The sequence below is a fragment of the Sorex fumeus genome, unplaced genomic scaffold (assembly GCF_029834395.1).
Source record: "Sorex fumeus unplaced genomic scaffold, SorFum_2.1 ptg000008l, whole genome shotgun sequence".
NCBI classification, from domain to species: domain Eukaryota; kingdom Metazoa; phylum Chordata; class Mammalia; order Eulipotyphla; family Soricidae; genus Sorex; species Sorex fumeus.
Window position 1 is genome coordinate 67,158,513 of NW_026606065.1, and position 23,475 is coordinate 67,181,987.

The 23,475-nt window shown below is 38.2% G+C and overlaps 1 protein-coding gene across 4 annotated transcripts in view; it reads left to right on the forward strand.

Annotated features, from left to right (window-relative positions):
• The window catches only part of DIAPH3 (diaphanous related formin 3), a 553,005-nt gene that overhangs the window by 251,235 nt on the left and 278,295 nt on the right, over window positions 1–23,475 (forward strand). For all 4 annotated transcript variants that reach the window (XM_056109828.1, XM_056109829.1, XM_056109830.1 and 1 more), the window contains 2 exons: window positions 12,812–12,907; window positions 23,293–23,387. In XM_056109828.1, coding sequence (XP_055965803.1) covers window positions 12,812–12,907; window positions 23,293–23,387 — 191 coding nt within the window. The remainder of the gene's footprint in view (window positions 1–12,811; window positions 12,908–23,292; window positions 23,388–23,475) is intronic.

Genomic DNA, 23,475 nt, shown 5'->3' on the forward strand with positions numbered 1-23,475 from the left:
CAATCATTCTGTCTTTCCCTTTTATTCTGACTCATTTCATTTATCATGATACTCTCCATGACCATACACTTACAAGCAAATTTTATTACTTCATCTTTCCTAACAGCTGCATAGTTTTCATTTGTGTAGATGTACCAAGGTTTCTTTAACCAGTCGTCTGTTCTTGGGCACTTAGGTTGTTTCCAGATTCTGACTGTTGTGAACAATGCTGTGATGAACATAGGGGTGCAGATGTCATTTCTACTATGCTTTTTTGCATGCTCAGGATAAATTCCCAGAAGTGGTATTGCAGGGTCATATGGTACCTCTGTTTCTAGTTTTTTAAGGAATGCTCATATTGACTAAGTACATTTTCATTGTCAGCTATCAGCACCTTCTATTACTGTTTCTTCCTGAATTGACATTATGTCCATTAAACACCAACTCCCCATTTCCTTTTTTTTAAATATAAAGACATTTTCCCCCCTTCAACTTTTCTGTAGTTGGAAGTTTTTGTTTTTTTTTTTTTTGGGTTACACCGGGTGATGCACAGGGGTTACTCCTGGTTCATGCACTTAAGAATTACTCCTGGTGGTGCTTGGGGGACCATATTGGATGCTGGGAATCAAACCCGGTTGGCCGTGTGCACGGCAAATGCCCTGCCCGCTGTGCTATTGCTCTACCCCTGTAGTTGGAAGGCTTTCATGGGGGAATTTGGGTGGCTTACGGAAATGGTGCAGTGGAAATGAGGTTTGTGCATGAGAGAATAGTTTTATGTGGCTTTGTAGGGCCTGCATAATACAGAATCTATAAAATAAAATGATATAAATATGAAAGTATCAAAAGCTCAAAAGTCAGGGATGGAAATTAGCATATAATAGGGATAGATATTTGTAGAGAATAATTGATTCCTAGAAAGCAGAGGAACAAATAATGAAGCTTTTATTTATGTAGCCTAAGTTTTCACCAGAGTGATCTCAGAATATTCCTGAAGACAGAATTACACAAGATTCAGGAACCAAACATTTGTATAAAATCTTAAATTATGGGATGGAGAGATAGAACAATGGGTAGGGCATTTGTCTTGCATACCGCCAACCCCAATTAAAAACCTGGCACCCCAGATAGTCCCCAGGAGCGATCTCTGAGCACAGAGCTAGGACTAAGCCCTAAGCTCTGAGTGGTGGGGGTGGGAGTCCCCAATACCAATAAAACAAACTTGAACCCTTAGTTGAATTAACAAGTGTAAAGACATAAGTTAGAAGGGAACTTTGTTTTCAATGTACCTTATGGATTTTGGTCTGATGTTGAGGTCTTTAATCTATTTTGATGTTACTTTTGTACATGGTGTTAGGCTGAGATCTGAGCCCATTTTTTTTGCATGTAACTGTCCAGTTTTGCCAGCACAATTTGTTAAAGAGGCTTTCCATGCTCCATTTCACATTTTTGCTCCCTTATCAAAGATTAGGATGAAATAGACCACATCATATTCAATCGGTGGTTTTGACTAACCGGTGTTGCTGTTGTCCCAAAATTCCAAACGGGATCGGACCACCGTCTCCTTCGTGCAAAATTCTACCACACAGAACGAGGAGAAAAGAATGCAAAGTTTAAGAAGAGAACTCCCAGAACGACCACCAACTGGGAGCTCTTTGGCTCTTTTGCGGCAACATGGGAAGATGCCGTCATTGACAACATTGATGAGGAATACGATCGAATGATTCAGCACCTCCATGATTGTGCAAGGAATGCCAAGAGAGAGATACCCAAAAAAAAAAAACCACCTTTCTTCGAACACTCTTGAACTTATTCGCCAACATGGCTTGGCACATGCCTCAGGCAACCGCAAGCAAAAATCCAAGCTGGCAAAACAATGCGGAGAAGCCATCAAAGATGCTCTCAAAGACAGGAGAGCAGCAGTGCTGGTAGATGCAGCAGAAGCCGGAAAAAGCATTTGTAATGCCCGCCTGTCCTTCGCCAACTACAAGACCAAGATGACTGCCCTCCGACATCCTGATGGATCTATCACATCTTCCAGAAGGGCAATGGAGAAGATTATTCATGACTTCTACTCAGATCTCTTTAATAGCCATGTCCACTTGCCCACATACACATTCCGCATGACAGATATGTCGTTCCCAATGTTCTCCCTTCCGAAATCCAACATGCCAACTCATCGGTAAGGAAACAAAGAGCACCTGGCTCAGACAAGATCAGATCTGAACACCTGAAGAACTTACCATCAGTACTCATCAATACACTGGCTCGGCTCTTCACACGCTACCTGTCTGAATGCAAGTTTCCATCCCAGTGGAAAACCAGTAGGACTGTACTACTATACAAGAAGGGAGACATCTACAACATTGGCAACTATCGCCCAATCTGCCTATTGTCTGTCATCTACAAACTGTTCACTTGAGTCATCCTGAATAGGATTAGCAGAACACTAGATGAAGGACAGCCATGTGAACAAGCCGGGTTCCAAAAAGGATTCAGTACCATTGACCATATCCACACGATTACTAAGCTCATTGAGGTTTCTCAGGAGTTCAAGATGCCGCTCTGTCTAACGTTCATTGATTTAAAGAAGGCCTTTGATTCTGTTGAGACGGAAGCGGTCATAGAAGCCCTAGCCAATCAGGGCGTACAAACTCAATACATCAGGATCCTTCATGAGCTCATTACAGATTCACTACCAGGATCTCAACATTCTACATAGAAGTAATCATCCATGTCAAGGGAGGGGTTCGGCAGGGTGATACCATTTCACAAAACTCTTCAGTGTCACTTTCGAGAACATCATGTGACGACTGGAATGGGAAGGAATGGGAGTGAAGATAGATGGTCGACAACTACACCACCTCCGATTTGCTGATGACATCGTTCTAATAACACCAAACATCAGCCAAGTAGCACAAATGCTGACCAACTTCGACTATGAGTGTGGAAAGGTCAGACTACAGCTGAATCTTACAAGACAATGTTTATGAGAAACAGCCTCATTCCTGAGCCCCATTCGCTCTCAACGGAACCACCATCTCCGAATGCAACAGTTATATATACCTAGGTCGAGAAATCAACATGATGAATGACCTGGCACCTGAGTTATGCAGGAGGAAGAGAGCGACTTGGAATGCCCTCAACAGCGTTGAAGAAATGACTAAGAGAACAAAGAACCTCCAGCTACGAGCACATCTCTTCTATTCCACTGTTCTTCCTGCATTAACATATGCCTCAGAGACCTGGGCCCTACGAAAACAGGATGAGAATGCTATTCGGGTCTCTCAAAGAGGAATTGAAAGAGCTATGCTTGGAATATCATTGTTCACTTAAATGAGAGATAGAATTCAGAGTTCTGATCTCCGTCAACTCTCAAGAATCAGGGACACTGTCTCATTTGCCAAGGCATCAAAAATCAGAATGGGCTGGACATGTAATGAGGTTTACAGACAACCTCTGGACTAGAGCCATTACTGACTGGATTCCACGGGACGTCAAAAGATCGCGTGGATGCCCACCTACAAGATGGTCAGACTTCTTCGTCAAGACCCTGAATGATCGGTTTGAGGCTCTGCATGTTCCTAGAACGAACTGATGCCATTGGGCTACGCTAGTACACAACAGGGATGAATGGGGACTTTACGGGCACCCACTCGAGTAAATCGATGAATAACGGCAGATCAAGTGATCAAGTGATCAAAGATTAGATAATCATATGTTTGGGGGGAGATGTTAGTATATTCAAGCCTCTTCCATTGGTCTGCAGCTCTGCCTTTGTTCCAGTACCATGCTGTTTTAACTATTACTGCTGTGTAGTAGAGTTTGAAGTTACGGAGGTTGATTCCTCCCATTTTCTTTTTCTCGAGAATTGCTTTAGCTATTCGTGGGCACTTATTGTTCCATATGAATTTCAGGAGTGTTTGCTCCATTTCTTTGAAGAATGTCACGGGTATCTTTATAGGGATCGCATTGAATTTGTACAATTCTTTGGGAAGTATTGCCATTTTGACAGTGTTAATTCTCCCGATCCATGAACATGGGAAATTTTTCCATTTTCTCATGTCCTCTTTTATTTTCTGAAGTAGCATTTTGTAGTTTTCTTTGTACAGGTCCTTTACTTTCTTAGTTAAGCTGATTCCTAGGTACTAGATTTTCTGGGGCACAATTGTGAAGACAAAGTTGGCAAAACCCTCCATGACATTGAAGTTAATGGTATCTTCAAAGATGTCACAGCACGGGCCAAGCAAGTGAAAACAGAGATAGACTAATGGGACTATCTTAAACTAAGAAGCTTCTGCATCTCAAAAGAAACAGTGACCAAAATACAAAGACAGTCTACAGAATGGGTAAAGATATTCACCCAATCAATACCCATCCGACAGGGGGTTGATATCAAGGATATACAAAGTACTGGTTGAACTCCACAAGAAGAAAACATTCAACCCCATCAAAAAATGGGGCGACAAAATGAACAGAAACTTTCTCAAAGAAGAAATCTGAATGGCAAAAAGGCACATGAGAAAATGCTCTCCATCATTAATCTCAGGGAGATGCAGATCTAAACCACAATGAGATATCATCTCACACCACAGAGACTGGTCCACATCCAAAAGAACAAAAGCAACTGGTGTTGGCGCAGATGTGGTGAGAAACAGACCGTCCTGGGATACTGGGATCAGTGGTGGTGGAGAATGGGCACTGGTGGAGGGATGGGTACTCCCTCGATCATTGTATAACTGAAACCCAAGCACAAAAATTTGTAAGTCTACAATTTTATCTCATGGTGTTTCACTAATAAAAATTTAAAAATAAAGTTAGAAGGGAAAACTTCTCATAAGGAATTTTGGATGGTGTGGGAGAATTGAGGGGAGCACTGTGCTGGAGGTTGTAGTGTCGGAATGTTGAATGTTTAAAACCCTCTCTATAGCAGACTTTTAAATCATGGTGTTTCAATGGGGGGAAAAAGTTTTTTATAGGTCTATGCATGTGATTCAATTGTAAGCAGTTTCCTTGTTTATGTTGTTGTCCTGCTTTTCATCCCCAGGACTTCATGTTCTCTTGAGTACTATTGGTAACAGCTCCTAAGCCTCAAGCTTAGAGTAACTCCTAAGTACCAACCATGTCTGGCGTAAGAACAATAAAAACACTTAAACTGACCAAATCCCACCTTTTTCACCACCCCTCTGCACCCCCAACCTTGATATCTCTTTAGTACTTTCCCTTGGTCAGAGATGATATTTATACCTATTGTAAGGACAGTGATAAACCCATAGGTTCAGACACGTCCGTGAATTTTTATGTAAATAGTGGAGTAAATAGTGAGGTGCTGGGACATCATTTTTTCCTATTAAACAATTGTTAATGTGAAATTTGTACTGACACTACACACCTTGATTATATTTGCCAAAACAGAAGGTCTGAAAGAATACTAAGTATCATGCTAAGGGAAATGAGTCAGAAAGAGAGGGACAGGCATAGAAAGATTGCATTCATCTGGGGAACATAAAGTAACAAAATAGGAGACTTAACACTCAAGAATAGCCGAGATAAGTACCAGGAGGGGGCTGGAGCGATAGCACAGCGGGTAGGGCGTTTGCCTTACACGCGGCCAACATGGCCGACCCGAGTTCGATTCCTCCGCCCCTCTCGGAGAGCCCGGCAAGCTACTGAGAGTATTCGATATGCCAGACACAGTAACAACAAAGTCTCCAATGGAGACGTTACTGGGCCCGCTCGAGCAAATCGACGATCAACGGGAGGGCCTTTACCTTTTAAGTACCAGGAGGTTCACTCCATGGCTTGGAGGCCAGCCACACATGCATGCTAGGGGAGAAGACCAGCCGCGCATGCTAGTGCTCAGATAGAGAAGGGAGCACTGACACTACACACCCTGATTATTCTTGCCAAGACAGAAGGTCTGAAAGAATACAACCGTGTTGTTATTGAATAGAATTAGGATTCTTGTAAAATTTGCTTCTTAAATCTGATGTTCTGTCTCAGTATTTTAGAATAATGGTCATTCTTGAGTCTGATCATATTTATTCTGTCAAATTTTCCATAATCACTTTGGGCATTTTGATGAAAGTATGTGGTGTTTTCTTCACAGTGTGATTCACCGGGGATGGTCTGCTCTCTATTCCATATGTCATTGCTTTTTATCTGTTAATATAATTTATTGTTAACTTTTTCTATTCCCAAATTGTTTAGCACTGTGTGTACAAATACTAATAAGTTGGCTTATTAAGTCTCTTCATTCTGCTGCATGTTAGATACCCTGAATTACCTGTGTCCTCATTTGGACTTAATCCTTCTTTTAAATTAGGAATGTACACTGTGTTCTCGTTTTTTTATAAATGGTTTTTTCCCCCCCTTCAGTACATTCTCTTGTGCATGCATCAGCATGTCATCCATTAAAGTTTAGAGTCTATGTTTTGTAATTTCTTCTCACAGAGATAGTTCTACTTTCTAATATCATCAGAGTATCTACAGGAGGTAGTTGTACTGGCAAAAACAATAGTTAGTGGGAAATTATTTTTTATGAAAACATATATTATTCTGTGACTGGGAAATAGCAGCATTAAGGAAGAATTCATAGGAGGCAGGTATTATAAAGATTCTTCCTATTGGAAAAACTTTGAGTATACGTAATAAAAATTTTAGAGATGTTTTCTATTTCATCTTGAAATGATGAGCCCAGAAAGCACTTGTGAGGCTAGGCTTCAGTTTTCTTTTACTTGGGTGTTTAACTCTTTCCTGTTTGCCTTTTTACTTTTCTCCCTCAGTTCTTAAGTTTATTAAATCAAAGCTCGTTTCATTCAGAAAGTTTCTTGGGTTGTGTGTGGGGGGTGGTGTTTGCTTGTTTTCTTTGGGCAGGCCAGAAGTGTTCAGGAGTTTTGACTCTGAACTAAGGGATCAGTACTTGTGAGTCTTGGGATACCATATGGGGTGCTGACAGCTAAATTCTGGTCGATTGCACAGTTTGGAGTTTTTCATTTATAACAAATAATATCAGTATATATTTGATCAATATGTTCAGCAGTCACAGGGCTATTTTTCTCTTATATAGACACAGCTTGTTAATTTTAAATAGTTATTGAATATGTGAATGTGAAGCGTTTTGATGTTTTATTTGGATTTACTCCTGTAATTTCATCTATCTAAATCTTTGATTATGAAGGTGTATTTACAAATAAGGTGGCCTCAACAAAGTGTTTTTAGTTTGTAGTGGTAATGCTGTTGACATGAGCAGAACGGCTAATTTCTGTGGTTGCAGAATTTCTTACAGATCAAGCAGTTTTTGTAAAGTATATTGATAAGCTTTATTTTGTATAGGAGTAAAGTGATAGAAAACAAATTTTCTCTCAACTGTGTAAAAATCATCCTCATCTTAAAGTTTGTTTAAAATTTTTTTGTTGTGTTTGGGGCCATTCCCAACAGTGCCCAATACTTATGCTTGGCTCTGTGGTCGTGGTCAGGGGACCATCGGGGTTGCAGGGGGTCCGGCCAGGGCTGCTTGCAAGGCTCACTGTACTTTCCTAATCACTGTACTTTCTCTCCCTGGACCCTAGCGATAGCACAGCGGTAGGGCATTTGCCTTACAAGCGGCCAACATGGCCGACCCGAGTTCGATTCCTCTGCCCCTCTCGGAGAGCCCGGCAAGCTACTGAGAGTATTCGATATGCCAGACACAGTAACAACAAAGTCTCCAATGGAGACGTTACTGGGCCCGCTCGAGCAAATCGACGATCAACGGGAGGGCCTTTACTTTTACTTTACTTTTAGAATATATGCCATACATTTTGCTTCTATATAAAGCCTTAAAACCTTAATAATCAAAATCTTTCTGTACACGTAATAAATGTACAAAAAGAACTAGCTGAAACTTTAGATAAGGGTTTAAGCATTAAAATCCTTGGAGGATTTGAGTTCTAGTGAAAAGTTCTTTAAGCCTATTTTATGACATGAGTCTACTGTTTAGTAAGGTAAAGGTAAAGGCCCTCCCGTTGATCGTCGATTTGCTTGAGCGGGCCCAGTAACGTCTCCATTGGAGACTTTGTTGTTACTGTGTTTGGCATATCGAATACTCTCGGTAGCTTGCCAGGCTCTCCAAGAGGGGCGGAGGAATCGAACTCGGGTCGGCCATGTTGGCCACTTGTAAGGCAAACGCCCTACCCGCTGTGCTATCGCTCCAGCCCTACTGTTTAGTATGTCACATAAAGAGAATGAGCATTCATCTGCTGCACTTTTTTTATATAGTTGTTACAATGTGTTCCACAAAATTTTGTTTTTGGGATCGTATCAGTAGTATTTTGGGGTTACTCCTGACTGTGTTTTGGAGATGGCTCTCATTGGTGCTCAGGGGATTGAACTGGGCATACAGAACTGTCTCTGAAGCTCATATTCAACAAAATTTTGTTTATGATTACACACTTGCCAAACAGGTTTTTTTTTTTTTTTTTGCAGGGGCGGGTAGAATACTCTGATCAGTTTATTGCAGTAAAATAGTATGTGAATAGAAGAGGAGCCTATATTGTCACTTTCATTTTTTTAAATCATGGGCCTAAAAATATTGGAGGTAGATCTGACAGATCATACATGGCTAAACTATTTACACAATTATGATTTTTTTAAATACCAAAGCATTTACTTTGATATTTGCCATACTTTCAACCTAAGAAGCAATTCATTCCAAGTGTTTCCTCATTATTTTTTTTAATGTATTCTGTCTTGCATACCTTTAAGTTACCTAAAAGTCTTCTGAGACATATTGTCTATGTACATTTTAATATATATGTTATTGTCACCAGTGATAGCACACTTAAGAAATCTATTCTCCTTTTTCAGCCATTTGCCTATACTTGAAAACAGACTCTTGAGACTCCTAGATACATTCAATTCACACTGTAGAGCTGAATAACTAATCTTGTCCAAAGGAAGGCACTGTTTGAGAGGTCGTGATAAGTGAGTTCATAATGGCTAGTCTGTTCCCTCTCCAGTTATTTGAATCCTGTGTATTTTGTTCAGAAGATCAACCGAAGTTTGTCTCTTTCCCAGGTCATTTTTTAAAATTCAGATAAAAACTCATATAGAGAGATAGCTCCATCAAATATAAGTGTGAAATAATCTATGTATACAGAGCTCTTATGTGTATACAGAGCTCATATATATAAATATATTTATATATACACAAGTAAATATATGTGTGTGTGTATGTATGTGTGTGTGTATATATGTATTTGTGTGTGATGAAAGCCTACTTTTTTCATGTTGATTCTCTGCTCCAAAGCTGCTCTGGGCCTGTAGTGTATGGTAGTCAGAGTATTCTGGAATGGAGTCAAAGCCAAGTCCTTTATGATCTTTGAGCAAGTGGAATACTATCTGCTTAGTTTTCCTCATCAATAAAATGAGGTGATTTAATTTTGTATTCTCAGGCTGTTCCACTCCTAAGAGGTGAACCCTCTACATTTTTGGTACTCTTTAGTACCTTCTTTAAGCTTATTAGTAAAGGCCCTCCCGTTGATCGTCAATTTGCTCGAGCGGGCCCAGTAACGTCTCCATTGGAGACTTTGTTGTTACTGTGTTTGGCATATCAAATACTCTCCGTAGCTTGCCGGGCTCTCCGAGAGGGGCGGAGGAATCGAACTCGGGTCGGCCGCTTGTAAGGTGAACGCCCTACCACTGTGCTATCACTCCAGAAGCTTATTAGTAAGTGAGGATAAACAATATAACTATCCATATAATCTCCACTTCCCACTCTCACCTTCATTGTATTTGGAAGGGCTGAGTTTTTATTTTCTAAGTTACTTATGCAGATTTTATTTTACAGTTTATTTGATTTTCATGTCTTCTCTCAGTGTCCTAGAGAATGCCTATTTAATCCAATATAGTTTTTATTTTTTTATCTTCACAAGAGCCAGGCTATTAACAATCCAGTGGACACTAGATAATTTATTATAACATATTGCATGTAAACTTTAATAGCATTTTTACCACGTGAATACCAGAAAAAAGTTAAAATGCTTAGTGTTTCAAAAACATGTTATAAATTTAACCAGAAGTACCAACCAAAACAACATAAGCAGTTATTAGTATTGACCGATTTAAAGCACTAGAAGAGAAAATGTGTTTTTTATTATTTTAAATACTCTACCAGTTTTGTTACCACTTAGAGCTGCATATTCTAGAATATTTTTATACAGTGGTGAAATAATGTATGATAAAATTTTTGTGGAATCTTACTCATATTAAAAGGTCACATTTTTAATCAATCTGATTATAACATAATGGAAAATGAACTGCAATGGGATGTAGAACCATGTACCATGGAACTGTGATTTTTAATGGAAAATTTAGTATGAAAGAAAAGATTTTGAAAAGAGATTCTTTATATAATTTTGCTGCTATTTTTGAAACTTTGAAAATAGAAAGAGAATAAAGAGAAAATGTAATTAAAAAGGACTTTTTCAGTTCATGGCTCTCGGCAACATAGAAAGTTTTGTCATCTTTGACTTTATCCTGACATAAAACCCTTATAAAATGTGGCACATGCTATGGTAGTGATCAGAACTATTTTTGGCTAGTATTAATCTTCTCAGAAAAATGCAGCCTTACACAACATCTCTAGGAAGTAAGATTAAACAGACCTGTAATGGCAAAAAAAAAAAAAACTAGATCTCAAGTATAGATGGTACTAATAACCTGACTTTTATGAGTCAGAGTTGCATTTTGAATTTAAGAAAATGTAGTCTTTCAGTAAAAGTGTTTTTAGTACCTATTTTAGAAGAGGTGCAATTTCGTCAGTTGAAGGAATGAGCTAAAATAATTTTTACTTTCAACTTCTGAGACGTGGTTAGATGCTGATTCTTGCCCCTTTATTTCTGGCATTGGTGGTTGGGATGGAGCATTGAGGGAATATTGTGGTCGCTTTCCCACAAGCTCTCATAAATGGCTACCGTTTACGGGTTGTGAAAGAAGAGTGTGTGTCTCTGTTGGGTTCATTGGCTTGTGTGGGCCAGGGCTGGGATATCAGAGTCTGTTGTGAACATTCTAAGGTGCACTCTCTCCTGGCTGGTATTCCACTGAGATGATGTTGGCATGGTATGAAAACTACTTTTTTCTTATTTCTTTAGCAAGAGAAAACATGGCCTTCTAGTTGTTGTCAGCATTTGGAACCTACCTACTTTGCTAACGACTGATCTTTGCACATACATTTTCATTGACTTTAACCCTGATCTGAGGCAGTCTTGATGTTTTTCTTATTCAATATTACTTATTGTGCTTTCTTAATATGAAACATTCAACAGTTGGAAATAACTCTTTCAAAGAAGTATTTCAACAAATAGTTCAAGCGTAGAATTAACACATCATCTGCTTTCCTATACACCCACATTTTTATACGTAGGTCTATAATTTTTAGATGTCTTTAGGATACTTAATGCAGCATATGCAGTTGTCCATGAAGGATACTTTGTTAGTTGAATAATTATAGACTTGTGTCTTAATTCATGATATGGAGGTGTGAAAATTGTCCATGTGTCAAATCTCTTTAAAACTACTCACAAATGTCATGTGGCTTAAATAAAATTCTAATGCACTTTTCAGAGGTTGGGGAGGGCTGGCTATGTTCTCTAAATACATATGAAAATGCCTGAGAAAAGTAAATTTAGAAAAATATTAAATTGGTTAATAAAATGTATCATAATCTTGTGATTCTTAAGACAGAATGACAGTAACAGATTAGTACGTTGAACAATGAAATAAAACTAAGTCTTCAAAATAAGATGTATAGGATAAAGTGAAATAAAATGAAGTTGGAAAAGATGACTGATTCATAAAATGACTGATTATAAATATTTTAAAAACTACAAAATTGGATTTTTAACCTTATGCAACATAGTAAAACAGTGGTGACCATTCTCTGATATAAAGTATGTAATTATTATCTTTGACCATATGTGGAGATGCTTTTTGAAATTATTCTTCGCCTGCCATTAGTGATTTTTTGGTACATATCTAATTAACAGTTTGCTTTATTGCTGTTTTGTTTCAAGATCCTAATTTGGTAAGATATTTTGATCCAAAGTACATTTCCAGGACACAAAAAGAGAGGAAAAATCTCCAATAGAGAATTTACTCTATTGGAGAAGTTACTCTGTTGGTTACAACTGTTAACCTTGCCTTTCACATGTGCTGTGTTCTAACTAATTATACAGGTTATGGTTATTAATGAAGTGATATATATATATATATATATATATTTTGATCAGGGATAGAGAGGCTAAATTTGTTTTTAAATTTCAATAAACATAGAACAAGGTAAGTATCAAAATTTGTCTTTCTCAATTTGGAAAGCAGATTGTAGGCAGATTATTCTTCCTGTGTAGTATAAGCTATATTTTAAAATAAGCATATATATTTAACAGTATATCAAACATAAATCAGCTGTGTATTTTTATTTAGCAGCCATGGAGCTAACTTCTTAAGTATACTTAGACTTGGGCTAAGTTATTTTATAATTATGTACTGTATAATGTTCAAATGAGCTAACTATACTTAATCTTGTACCTGATTGCATTGGTTTGGTATGTGTTTTAAATTTATTTTTTCCTGTTTGACATTAAAATATTTATACCTAGCATTTTTTTTAGCATAAGAGCCTCTAATGCTTATCTAGAACTATTTATTCTTTGGATATTTGTTTTATTGTCTTTATAATTATTTGGTTTAAAAGACTCAGATCAGTTAAAAACTGATTCTTTGATGATAGAAAATTTGCGTTATTTCCTTTCGCAGTTGATCACTTAATGGCCCCTTACCCTCTTTGGTATTACAGAGAGAAGAGAAGAGGAAGATCTTGAAGAAAGAAAAGCTCTTAAAAAAAAAATTAAAGAACTTAAATTTCTGGATTCTAAAATTGCTCAGAACCTTTGTAAGTGTCATGTTTCATTTTCTTTGATTTTTTGTTTTAATATTGTTTTGATCTTGTTTGCTTATGAATTAAACTGTTTAGGTACATTGTGGGTTAAATTCTTCAAAAGATTAATGTTTATTAAAAAGTAAAGCTAAAAAAAGATATAGAATGAAATATATTTCTCATAATAGAAAAGAAAGCTATCATTTAAATTTCATCTTTTTAGGTATAAAAACAAAGAATTAAGACCTTAATATTTTGAAAAATAGTGATAGTAGAGTGTTTCTTTTATAACACTGAATCTCTATTATTTGTGATGCTTGATCACACACAAAGGAAGTTGGAATACTAATGAAAGTAAGGACGATGAGTAAAATGAATTCCATTATCCCATCTGAGTAATTCAAAGCCTTTCCTCAAAAGTGCCGACTGGAAATATTTTAGATTTAATTACTGTTATAGGAGCTAAATACTTCGTATTGAATTGTCTTCTTGACTGAATTGCTGTGGGAGAGGAGGGCAAATAGATTTGCTTCTAACTCATTTCTGACTATCTTCAATGCATCAATGGTAGCTCTGCTTGGAACTGAGAATAATATGACCTCTATATACTTCCAGTGGTGCAGAGGATGGGGTGGTGAGGAATATGGAGAGAATCTAGAGGCATGAAGAGCTAACATGACTTTTGCCTCCCTTTCAATTAATACATGCCTCGAGTGAACTCTTTGCAAGTATTAGAACAAAACAATTCTTTGGTGAGAGGATAAAGATCAATCCTATTGATTAAAGAGGGAACTATGTTGGAGGTATATGTGTTGATAGGTAGTTGACAATGCTTTGTGAAGACTTTGGAACCCTCTTCCTTTTATATACTCACTGGGATAGAGGAGCATTTGTCACTTTCTGCACTGGAGTCCCACCAAGATCCTCATGAAAGGTGTTCAAGTCTATATAATGTTGCCCAATATGTGGTTTGTTTCTCCCTTCAGTTGATTGTATGTCTTTAGCTCTTTCAAGTTAGGTGTTGCATTGCCACATCAATGAAGTAATTTTCGAGTTTAGTTGCTGGTGCTGGAAACTGCAGTGCTCTCGGCCCTGAACTTGAGAATCAGACTGGTGTCTGCCATCCTGATATGATGAACTTAAATGACAGAGCACTGACATTTTTGAGATGTGCTGAGTGTGTCATCATAATTACATTTAATAAAAATTTAGTAGATTTTTATTTTTTGAAGGGGTCATTTTGGGCCACACCTTGACAGTACTCAGGGGCTGTTTTTTTTTTGTTCTTCTTTCATGTATCATCTTGACATTATTTGAGGGACCATATGTGGTAGAGAGGATTAAACTAGGGCTTGTCATATGCAAGGCAATCATTTTAATCCCTGGATTGTCTCTCATGTCCCTGTAACTGGAGTTTTTTGGTGCACATGGACCACTGAATTTTTGAGAATGGTTCTTTGATACAAATATTCAGGGAGTTAAAAATACCCTAAAGAAGCACTTTCTCAGTTCAAAGCATTCTTAAAGAATCTCCATGACCTGAATTATAGATGGCCTAATCTTAACATTAAATCCGATTTTTTAATTATCTTGAGGAGGTTATTTTGGATAAAATTCTTTCTAGGTGTGTCATGCATGCTACTTTAACCTAAAGGTTCATTTCAAAGTTAACTATCTGAATAAGTTTATTTATTTTGGTTTCTGGGCCACACCTGGTAGTGCTCATGGCTTACTTCTCATTCTGTGCTTAAGGGCTTAGGGATCTTTCCTGGTGAGGTTTTGGGTGCTGGGGAATCAAACCTGGGTTGTACAAGCCGAGCACCATTCACACTGTACTTTCTCCGTGGTCCTAAATTACCACTTTTGAGTAGGAGGATTTTTTGGTGTTTTTAATCTATTACATACCATATCTTAAATGGTTTTTCACATATAGTAGTAATCGTGAATGATTATTGATTTCCTTTATGTGATTGTTCTGTTTGATTTTTAATCTTGACCACAGTTTCACTACATTGATAGTTATATAAGTACTACAGGTGGGTGTGGTAGTTCAGTGACATGGATGAGGTTACCTATTTTGACAGTTGCTGTCACTGTCACTGTCCTCCCGTTGTTCATCGATTTGCTCGAGCGGGCCCAGTAACGTCTCCATTGGAGACTTTGTTGTTAAGCTGGAGTGATAGCACAGCGGTAGGGCGTTTGCCTGACAATTGCTACTAGGAATAATTTCTCTAATATTTTAAAAAATCACGTATCAGTTTGCTTTTACTAGAATATCTCCTAGTTTGGTTTTTGGTCCAATTCCCAGTGGAGCTCAGGGCTCAGTCCTGGCTCTGTGTTCAGGAATTACTCCTGGCAGTGTAAGGGGGGCCATGCACTGGATAGATCGAACCCAGGTGAGCTGTGTGTAAGGCAATCATGCACTGCACTGTGCTATCTGTCTCACCCCCTTTTCTTCTGTTAAGTGTTCTAAAGTATAAGATTCAAAGATCCAGGATTTATACCATGCCATATTATGATGTAATCCATTCTAGGATTATTCTTGCCCTCTCTGATTACATAGCAAGTGTTATTATTTATACTTTACGAAGCTTTTGTAGCCTACAATCTCTACTGTAATTACATCTGATTCACAGCTGGGTTTTGTCTATGGATTGCAGTCCTTTGAAATATTGAATTCTAAGAAGAGTCTTGTGATAGTGGCAAGATCTCATTGTCACTGGGAAATCAAAGATAATTTCTTTTGACTGAAATTTTCTATAGATTTTGTAGGACATGATCTAAATTTCACTCATTGTCTATTTTAACACGGGTTAGTTTTTCTATATATTATGTTCATACTTATTTTGTCAAATATTTCAGGCCTAGAATTAAAGATGACGTTCTAGCCATTTTATGAGGAAGATTTAGAGGTTTCCTATGTTCAGATGCATTATCATACATTGTCTGTAAAGTTGGTATTAGAACTGTAAAAGGATGAACTTGGAACTTACAAGAACTAATAGAAAGGTTTAAATATTTATAAGGTCCCTTGCAGAAAACATGTGTGACTGCTTGCAAAATATGCCGACTTTACCCTTTTCCACTGATCTCAAACTTTCCCACCAGCATCTATATAATCAGATTTTGAAGGATAAGATGCAGGTTGGTGTAAGTGTCCATTTTAATAGGCCTTAGCTATGTCTCATGTATTCCTAGTATCTTTTAAGTATTAGACGAAGGTAAGGTCTGTGCTTGACTTCTGAATTGTATATTATGCATTACCATTAGGCTGTTTTCACATCCTGTAATTTTTTCACCTTATTTGTAGCATAGTATTTTTTTTTAATGTAGGAACACTGCTATTTATTCAGCCACTGATTAGCTGATTGAATTGGGAATGAACTCCACCTTACTTTTTTTTCATTTTTTTGTAATTATATTTATTGAATCACCATGAGAGCAGTTACAAGAAACACGCGTACCTTCACCAGTGCCCATTCTCCATTCTCCGCCCCCAATAACCCCAGTATACCCCCAACCCAAACCATCCCCCTACCTGTGGGGCTGATGATTTCCACATTACTCTCTCTCTACTTTGATCACATTCAATATTTTGACACCAGACCCACCATTATTATTTGAGATTTTACCCCAACACTCAGATCTGCTGAAAAGGCAACAGTAGACAATTTGTTTTCTATTGCTGGTTATGAATAACATATGATGTCGCGTGGCAGCAGTAGTGGCCGCGTGATTTTGAAATTCTGAAATTTTAACATAAATCTGGAGGAATTTCTGCACACATCTGCTGGGTTCCGAGATTTGCTCCTGAGTCTCTGGGATCATGGCTGTTAAGCAGCTTGATCAGGAGCCAGAAAGGCCGTTCGTGGGCAATGACTTGCAGTCTCGTTGGGGTGGGGAGGACAGGACCGGCTCTATCCCCATATCATGAGGCCCAAAATGTCTCGTCACTGCGGGCCCAAAGCTGACTGTTCAATGGCCTCTGGAAGATGACGGCCACTGAGCCGCCAAGGGGGAGCAGGCGGAGGGACAACACCCTTTCCCCCCTGGGTTGACCCTGCAACAGTAACCTACTGCGTGGTCCGGACGCATTTCTGCCAAAAGCCGCTGGATTTCGAGATTTGTTTCCGAGTCTCTGGGATCACGGCCATTAAGCAGCTTGATCAGGAGCCAGAGAGGCCATTCAAGGGTGACTACTTTGGATCTCATTGGGGTAGGGAGGACAGGACCGGCTCTACCCCCATCCCGTGAGGTCCTGTATGTCTCATCACTGTGGGCCCAAGCCTTATTTTCCAATGGCCTCTGGAGGATGGCGGCCACCAAGCCACCGAGGGAGAGCATGCTTTCCCCCCTGGGGTGGCCTGGCGACAGTAACCTACTGCGGGGTCCAGACACATTTCTACCAAAAGCCACTGGGTTTCGAGATTTGTTTCTGAGTCTCTGGGATCATGGCCATGAAGCAGCGTGATCAGGAGCCAGAGAGGCAGTTCGTGGGTGATGGCTTGGGGTCTTGTTGGGGTGGGGAGGACAGGACTGGCTCCACTCCCATCCCTTGAGGCTCAAAATGTCTCGTCACTGTGGGCCCAAAGCTGACTGTCCAGTGGCCTCTGGAGGATGGCAGCCACTGGCCTCCAGGGGGAACAGGCCAAGGCATGAGACCTATTCCCACCTGGGTTGGCCCAGCACAGTTAACCTACTGCAGGGACCAGACACGTTTCTACCAAAAGCCAATGAGTTTCGAGATTTGTTTCTGAGTCTCTGGGATCATGGCCATTAAGCAGTTCAATCAGGAAACAGAGGGGCCATGTCTCCAATTACATAGCTGAGCCAGAGGTGGTTTGTGGGTGTGTTTCCCACATATCTAACTTTTGGCCGTTTACTTTCTTGGTAAACTTTGCCCCAAGTTTTTGGGGTCTGGCCAAAAGCACAGCAGCAATTTTGGGGTATCTGGAAGTCTGAAGGCGCCATCAGGCTGCTGCTGCACTCATTTCACAGGTACAGATTGACCTGCTGGCGGCACCATACCCCCAGCATAGTATTTTAAATGTTTATTTACAAGGTATAAAATCTCCGAGTTCTATCTTTGCAGATACATGCACTTGATGACTTGATGTTTTTAATTATGAAATGATATCAGAGTAGTATATGTTTGAGTTACAAATAATAAATAGATTGAGTCCACCTTCAAGTAAATTTTTAACATTTAATTTTATGTTTTTTGTTAGTGTATTGGGCTGGAGTAATAACACAAAGGGTAGGGCATTTGCCCTGCACAAGGCCGACCCAGGCTCTATTCCTCCACCCCTCTTGGAGAGCCCAGCAAGCTTCCAAGAGTATCTCGCCTGCATGGCAAAGCCTGGCAAACTGCCCGTGACATATTCAATATGCCAAACACAGTAACAAGAAGTCTCACAGTGGAGACATTACCGGTGCCCACTCAAGCGAATTGATGAACAATGGGAGGAGAGTGCAGTGCTGCATTGTTACTGTATTGATATTAAATTTAATATTTTTCTGATTTATTTTATATATAAGATATATACTTTTATAAGGTCCTATCTTTTGAAAAAAATCCTTTAAAGTTAGTGTTGCCTTCTTTGGATGTTTTGCCTGGGACTTCATCTAGGATTAGAGATTTAATGGGGGTCTCAATTATGCAAGGCATGTGCCTTGTCACTTGAGCCATCTTCCTGGCCTCTCTCCTCCACTTCTGACTCCGTTTAAACCTTTGTAAGTGTAAGGAGGTCCTTGAGACCATTTTAAAGTTTGATTATTTGCTAGAAGTACTCATGGATTTCACGAAAGGCTTTTTTCTCTGGGTTATGATTTACCGCAGCAAAAACAATAGAGGTTAAAATCAGCCAAGGCATGTGGGACACAGAGTCCAGGAGCGTTTCAAGATTCAATTGTGCACTTCTCTCTCCCTGGGGAGCTCTGGGCAATAAACGTCTTCCAATCCACACAAATTGTTAAACAGGGAAGATCATCCAAATGTTTTTGTATCCAGAGATTTTAGGAGGTACTGGTTATGGTTGAGTCTCCACATGATTGACCTTAGTTTCCAGCCCCTCTTGAAGATCCAGATAATACTGTATGATCCCAAAGTCCCTACTGTTAACAAACCACTTGTTAGCATGGATGTGTGGTTTGACCCACTGTCCACAGGAAATGAAAGGCACTCTTACCAAGTAATACTTTTTTAGGGCCTAGAAAGCACTTCAGTGGAGCCAGAGCTTTTGGGTTAGCACAGTCCTTTTCTAGACAGCATGCTGTTTTTCTTATGCACTTTCTTTTTATATTAGTTTAAAAATATTTTTGTATTGTGACAAATATAATACAGATGACAGTATATACAAAATCTACAAAGGATGGTAATTAAATAACCTAAATCAAATACCCATAGCTGAAGAAATGAATATCATTTGTATTGAAAGACATATACAACCTCTAGTCTTATTCTTCCTGTGATAAGTAATATACATTGAGTCTGTGATTAGAAACTTCCTTTAGTTTCTTTATAGTTTTATATACCATGAACATTTTCCTAAGCGTTTTATTCCCTGCTTTTGACTAATTATGAATTTTACATGAAATCTTGCCATTTAAATGTTTATGCTTTGCTTGGTTGACATTTGAGTTGTTTCCTTTTTCTGATGGTACTAAAGTAGGTAGGTGCAAACTGTGGCCTTAGGCCATATCTTATCTATTGCTGTTTTATTAAACACGATTTTTATTGAATCTAGCCTGGGAATTTATGTCTTGTCCAACGCTGTTTTTATGCTCCAGTAGCACTATTGAGTGTTTGTGACAGAGATTGTATGGCTCACAGAACCTAAATATTTACTATATATCCTTAACAGGAAGTTCGGTGATTCTGCCCCAAGCATTTATTTGTTCTGAATTTGTTCCAATTTGCTTCTTTACCATCAGTGTTTGAGTATTACTGCTGCACATACGCATTAGCCCTTGGTTTTCACAAGGATCTAATGTGACTTCTTAAAAATCAGCATGTTCTAATTTGTTTTGCTTCTGATGATTTGTGCTCTCCAGTAATTCTGGACAATCCTCTGATATTCTCTGTCTCTGTCTCTTTCTCTCTGTTTCTGTCCGTCTCTGACTCTCTCTCTTACTCTCCTCTTGCCACATCCCCCATTTTTCTTCCCATTCTCCTTGTGATTTCCTTTGGAATCACAAGTGGGCATTTGGGAAATTATCCCCTATATCATCTGTGTCTCTTGGTTTGCTGCTTTTCTATACCTTTGACTTTGTGTTGCTTAACATTACTTCTTTGCCTACTTCTTTAATGTCACAACTTTTTCCTTTATATGATGATCCTTTCATATATTCAGTTTCAGTAGTTTAGTATATAAGTGTGTGTGTATATACACATATGTTTGTTTCCCTCCCTCCCTCCCTCCCTCCCTCCCTCCCTTCCTTCCTTCCTTCCTTCCTTCCTTCCTTCCTTCCTTCCTTCCTTCCTTCCTTCCTTCCTTCCTTCCTTCCTTCCTTCCTTCCTTCCTTCTTCCTGTTTTTGGCAGTGCTCAGAGATTATACCTTGCACTACACTCAGGAATCACTCCTGGAAGTCCTCAAAGGACCATATAGGATTCTGGGAATTAAACTCAGATAAACTTCATCCAAGGCAAGTGCCACACCTGCTGTACTATGACACCTGCCTCAATTTCTAAAAAATATTTTTTCTTTCTCAATTTTTAAAAAATTTCTCATGTTCACTTTCCAGTGATTTAAACTTTAAAAATTTTCTATAAATAATTTTATTTCTTCAGAGATTTGTTTTCTTTCTTGTTGCTTCAAAATACATTTAAAATTTAGATGATTTTTTAATAAAGACATTTTGATACTTCCTGGAATGTGAAATTATAATTTATTTCTCTCTTAATTCCTGTTTTATGCCTCAGAGGGTTTTACATATCGTACTTAATATATTATGTAATACTTTGTTATTTTTTCTTTTTTCTATAAAGTTATATGTTTTTTCCTATTTAGGCCTTGTGGTATTATTTTTGGATTTATTGAATCACCATGAGAACAGTCACAAAGCCTTTCAGTTCAAGTCTCGGTTGGTCATACAATGATCAAACACCTGTCCTTTCACCACTGCACATTTTCCACCCCCAAGAACCCCAGTATACTCACCCTCCCACCCCCCCGCCTGTGTGACAGATTTGCACTTTACTCTCTCTCTCTCTCTCTCTCTCTCTCTCTCTCTCTCTCTCTCTCTCCTCTGATCACATTCAATATTATGACATAAGACCCAGAATTGTTACTTGGAATTTTCCTCAATATTAGAAAATTTATTTTCTATTGCTGATTATGAAGAGCATATGATGTTGTGTGGCCACAATAGCAGCCACATGAATTTGGATTTCTGATATTTTAGTAATAAACCTAGAGGGATTACTGCCAAAAGCAATTTGTGTGCCTCTGGGATCATGGTTGTTCAGAAACCAGAGGAGGCGTTTTTTGGGTGGCAACCTTGATCATTGTCATGGGGAGCAGGGCCAATTCCACCCCCCATCCCATGAGGCACCTCATGCCTCGTCAATGCAGTCTCATACCTGGCTGTTCATTAGGCCCTAAAAGATGCAAGCCACCATGTCACTCCTGCAAAAGAGGGCAGGCAAAGCGACAGAAACCCTTCCCATCCCAGGGCAGCATAGCACCATAGTTAAATACACACTCCAAATGTATTATTTTGGTTGGGCATTATCTTTTGCTCAGATTTTCCCACCACCATTCAGGCCTGATTTTCAGGTACAAATGCTAGATCATCTACTTTCCATTGATCACTTTGCATATCCGGAAATGTCCTGGATCGGAACACCATCAACCACTACAACTATAAACCCCAAATGGTGGTGACCTTGCACAAATTATCTCACACTGTACTCCCATTAATTATCTCCCTCTTAACAACCCCACACACAGTTACCTAAGCTTATATATATTTGCTAAGTGAGGGTTTGTGGGATAGTAATTAGATTTCTTATGTCCTATGTAAATGAGGGTTTGTAGTACTAAATAGTTGGATTGTGTATGAAATCAGGAACCTATTAACATATTATTTTATCAGATTTAACATTTTATTAGAATGTAGATTTTATTCCCAACCTATGATTTTATTCTTATTCCTTATCTCTTTGGGATCTTATTTCACACTTTTGTGCTTTTTAGAATTTGCTCCAGGGTTATCTGTTTTTAATTTTACTAATCTCTATCGCAATATCTTCTAGGTCTATTTTTCTGTGTTCTTGGGATATTAAGATTTTTACACATACATAATTTCTTGCATTATTATCCCATATTTATGACTATTTGGGTATTGAGATTTGCAAATGAAGCTGATGATAAGAGCACAGATGGTACCCTTGTTAATCATTTGTAAAAGATACATGATATCTTCAGAATTCTGAAAAAAGACTGCTCAAAAAGCAGCTTATCGTTTTTTAATTTCATAAAAAAATAAAAAAAACTTATAAAAATATCATCTAATAAAATGACATATTAAGTTCATTTTATAACTGTCAGCCTATTTGGTAGGAAGTTCTGAGTATGTTCAACTAAGGGCATCTATCCAAAGCAAGGAGAAACATAACAAAAGGAGGGAGATAAACCAGAACACTAAATTCAATACTGTGAAATACCCTTATAACCTTTGCAAAGATCACTGTGTATTAACACTCTATCCATGAGATATTAAGAAAAATATAAACACTGTTGGGATTCTTGGTAATAACATATTATTCAACCTAATCCATTTGAACAGTTTCCCAGGAATATCTGTTTCTAATATTGAATGTTTAACACATTGACACCAGTGCAGCAGTATGTATTAATTAAAAAACATCTAAGTGTGAATCATAGGTAGTACTTGCCTATGTTAATGTGTTATGCTTCAGTTCTATGAGAAGACCGTTTCTTTGGTATATTGTCTTCAACCTTTCTGAACGGTGAAATGCTATTACAACTTATAAAGTGTTAATATTTTACTTAGCAATTAAAATTTTTTCTGAGTTATTTAGTAAAATTTGGAAACATTATACAAGTTAATAGCATGCATTTTAATGACTATTATACACATATTGGGGTATTGTTTCTTTTCATTACAATATACGTTTTAGTGTAATAAGCATATCTTAATTTATTTAAGTCACATGAAAACTGGCAACATTTCTATGCAGACTAATAAGCATTAAAAATTAACATTGAACTTGTTTAAACACAGGTTTTAGAACTAGAAAGCAATCTAAAGTTTGCTAATGAAAGTTTCCCTTACAGTATTATATTGATGTTTAAAACCTCTTCTTTTATGAATTATTATTTTATAAACAGAACTACAGATCAACTTGTTTTCTAATATTTTTTTTTTCTCCCAGCAATCTTCCTGAGTTCTTTTCGGGTGCCATATGAGGAAATCAAAATGATGATATTGGAAGTGGATGAAACACACTTGGCAGAGTCTATGATTCAGGTAAACAAACAGGCAGAGAGCTTAAATTCCAATATTTTATTGCAAGCTTCTCATTAAATAGAAATCTGTAAGTGAAGCAAAATTCTTA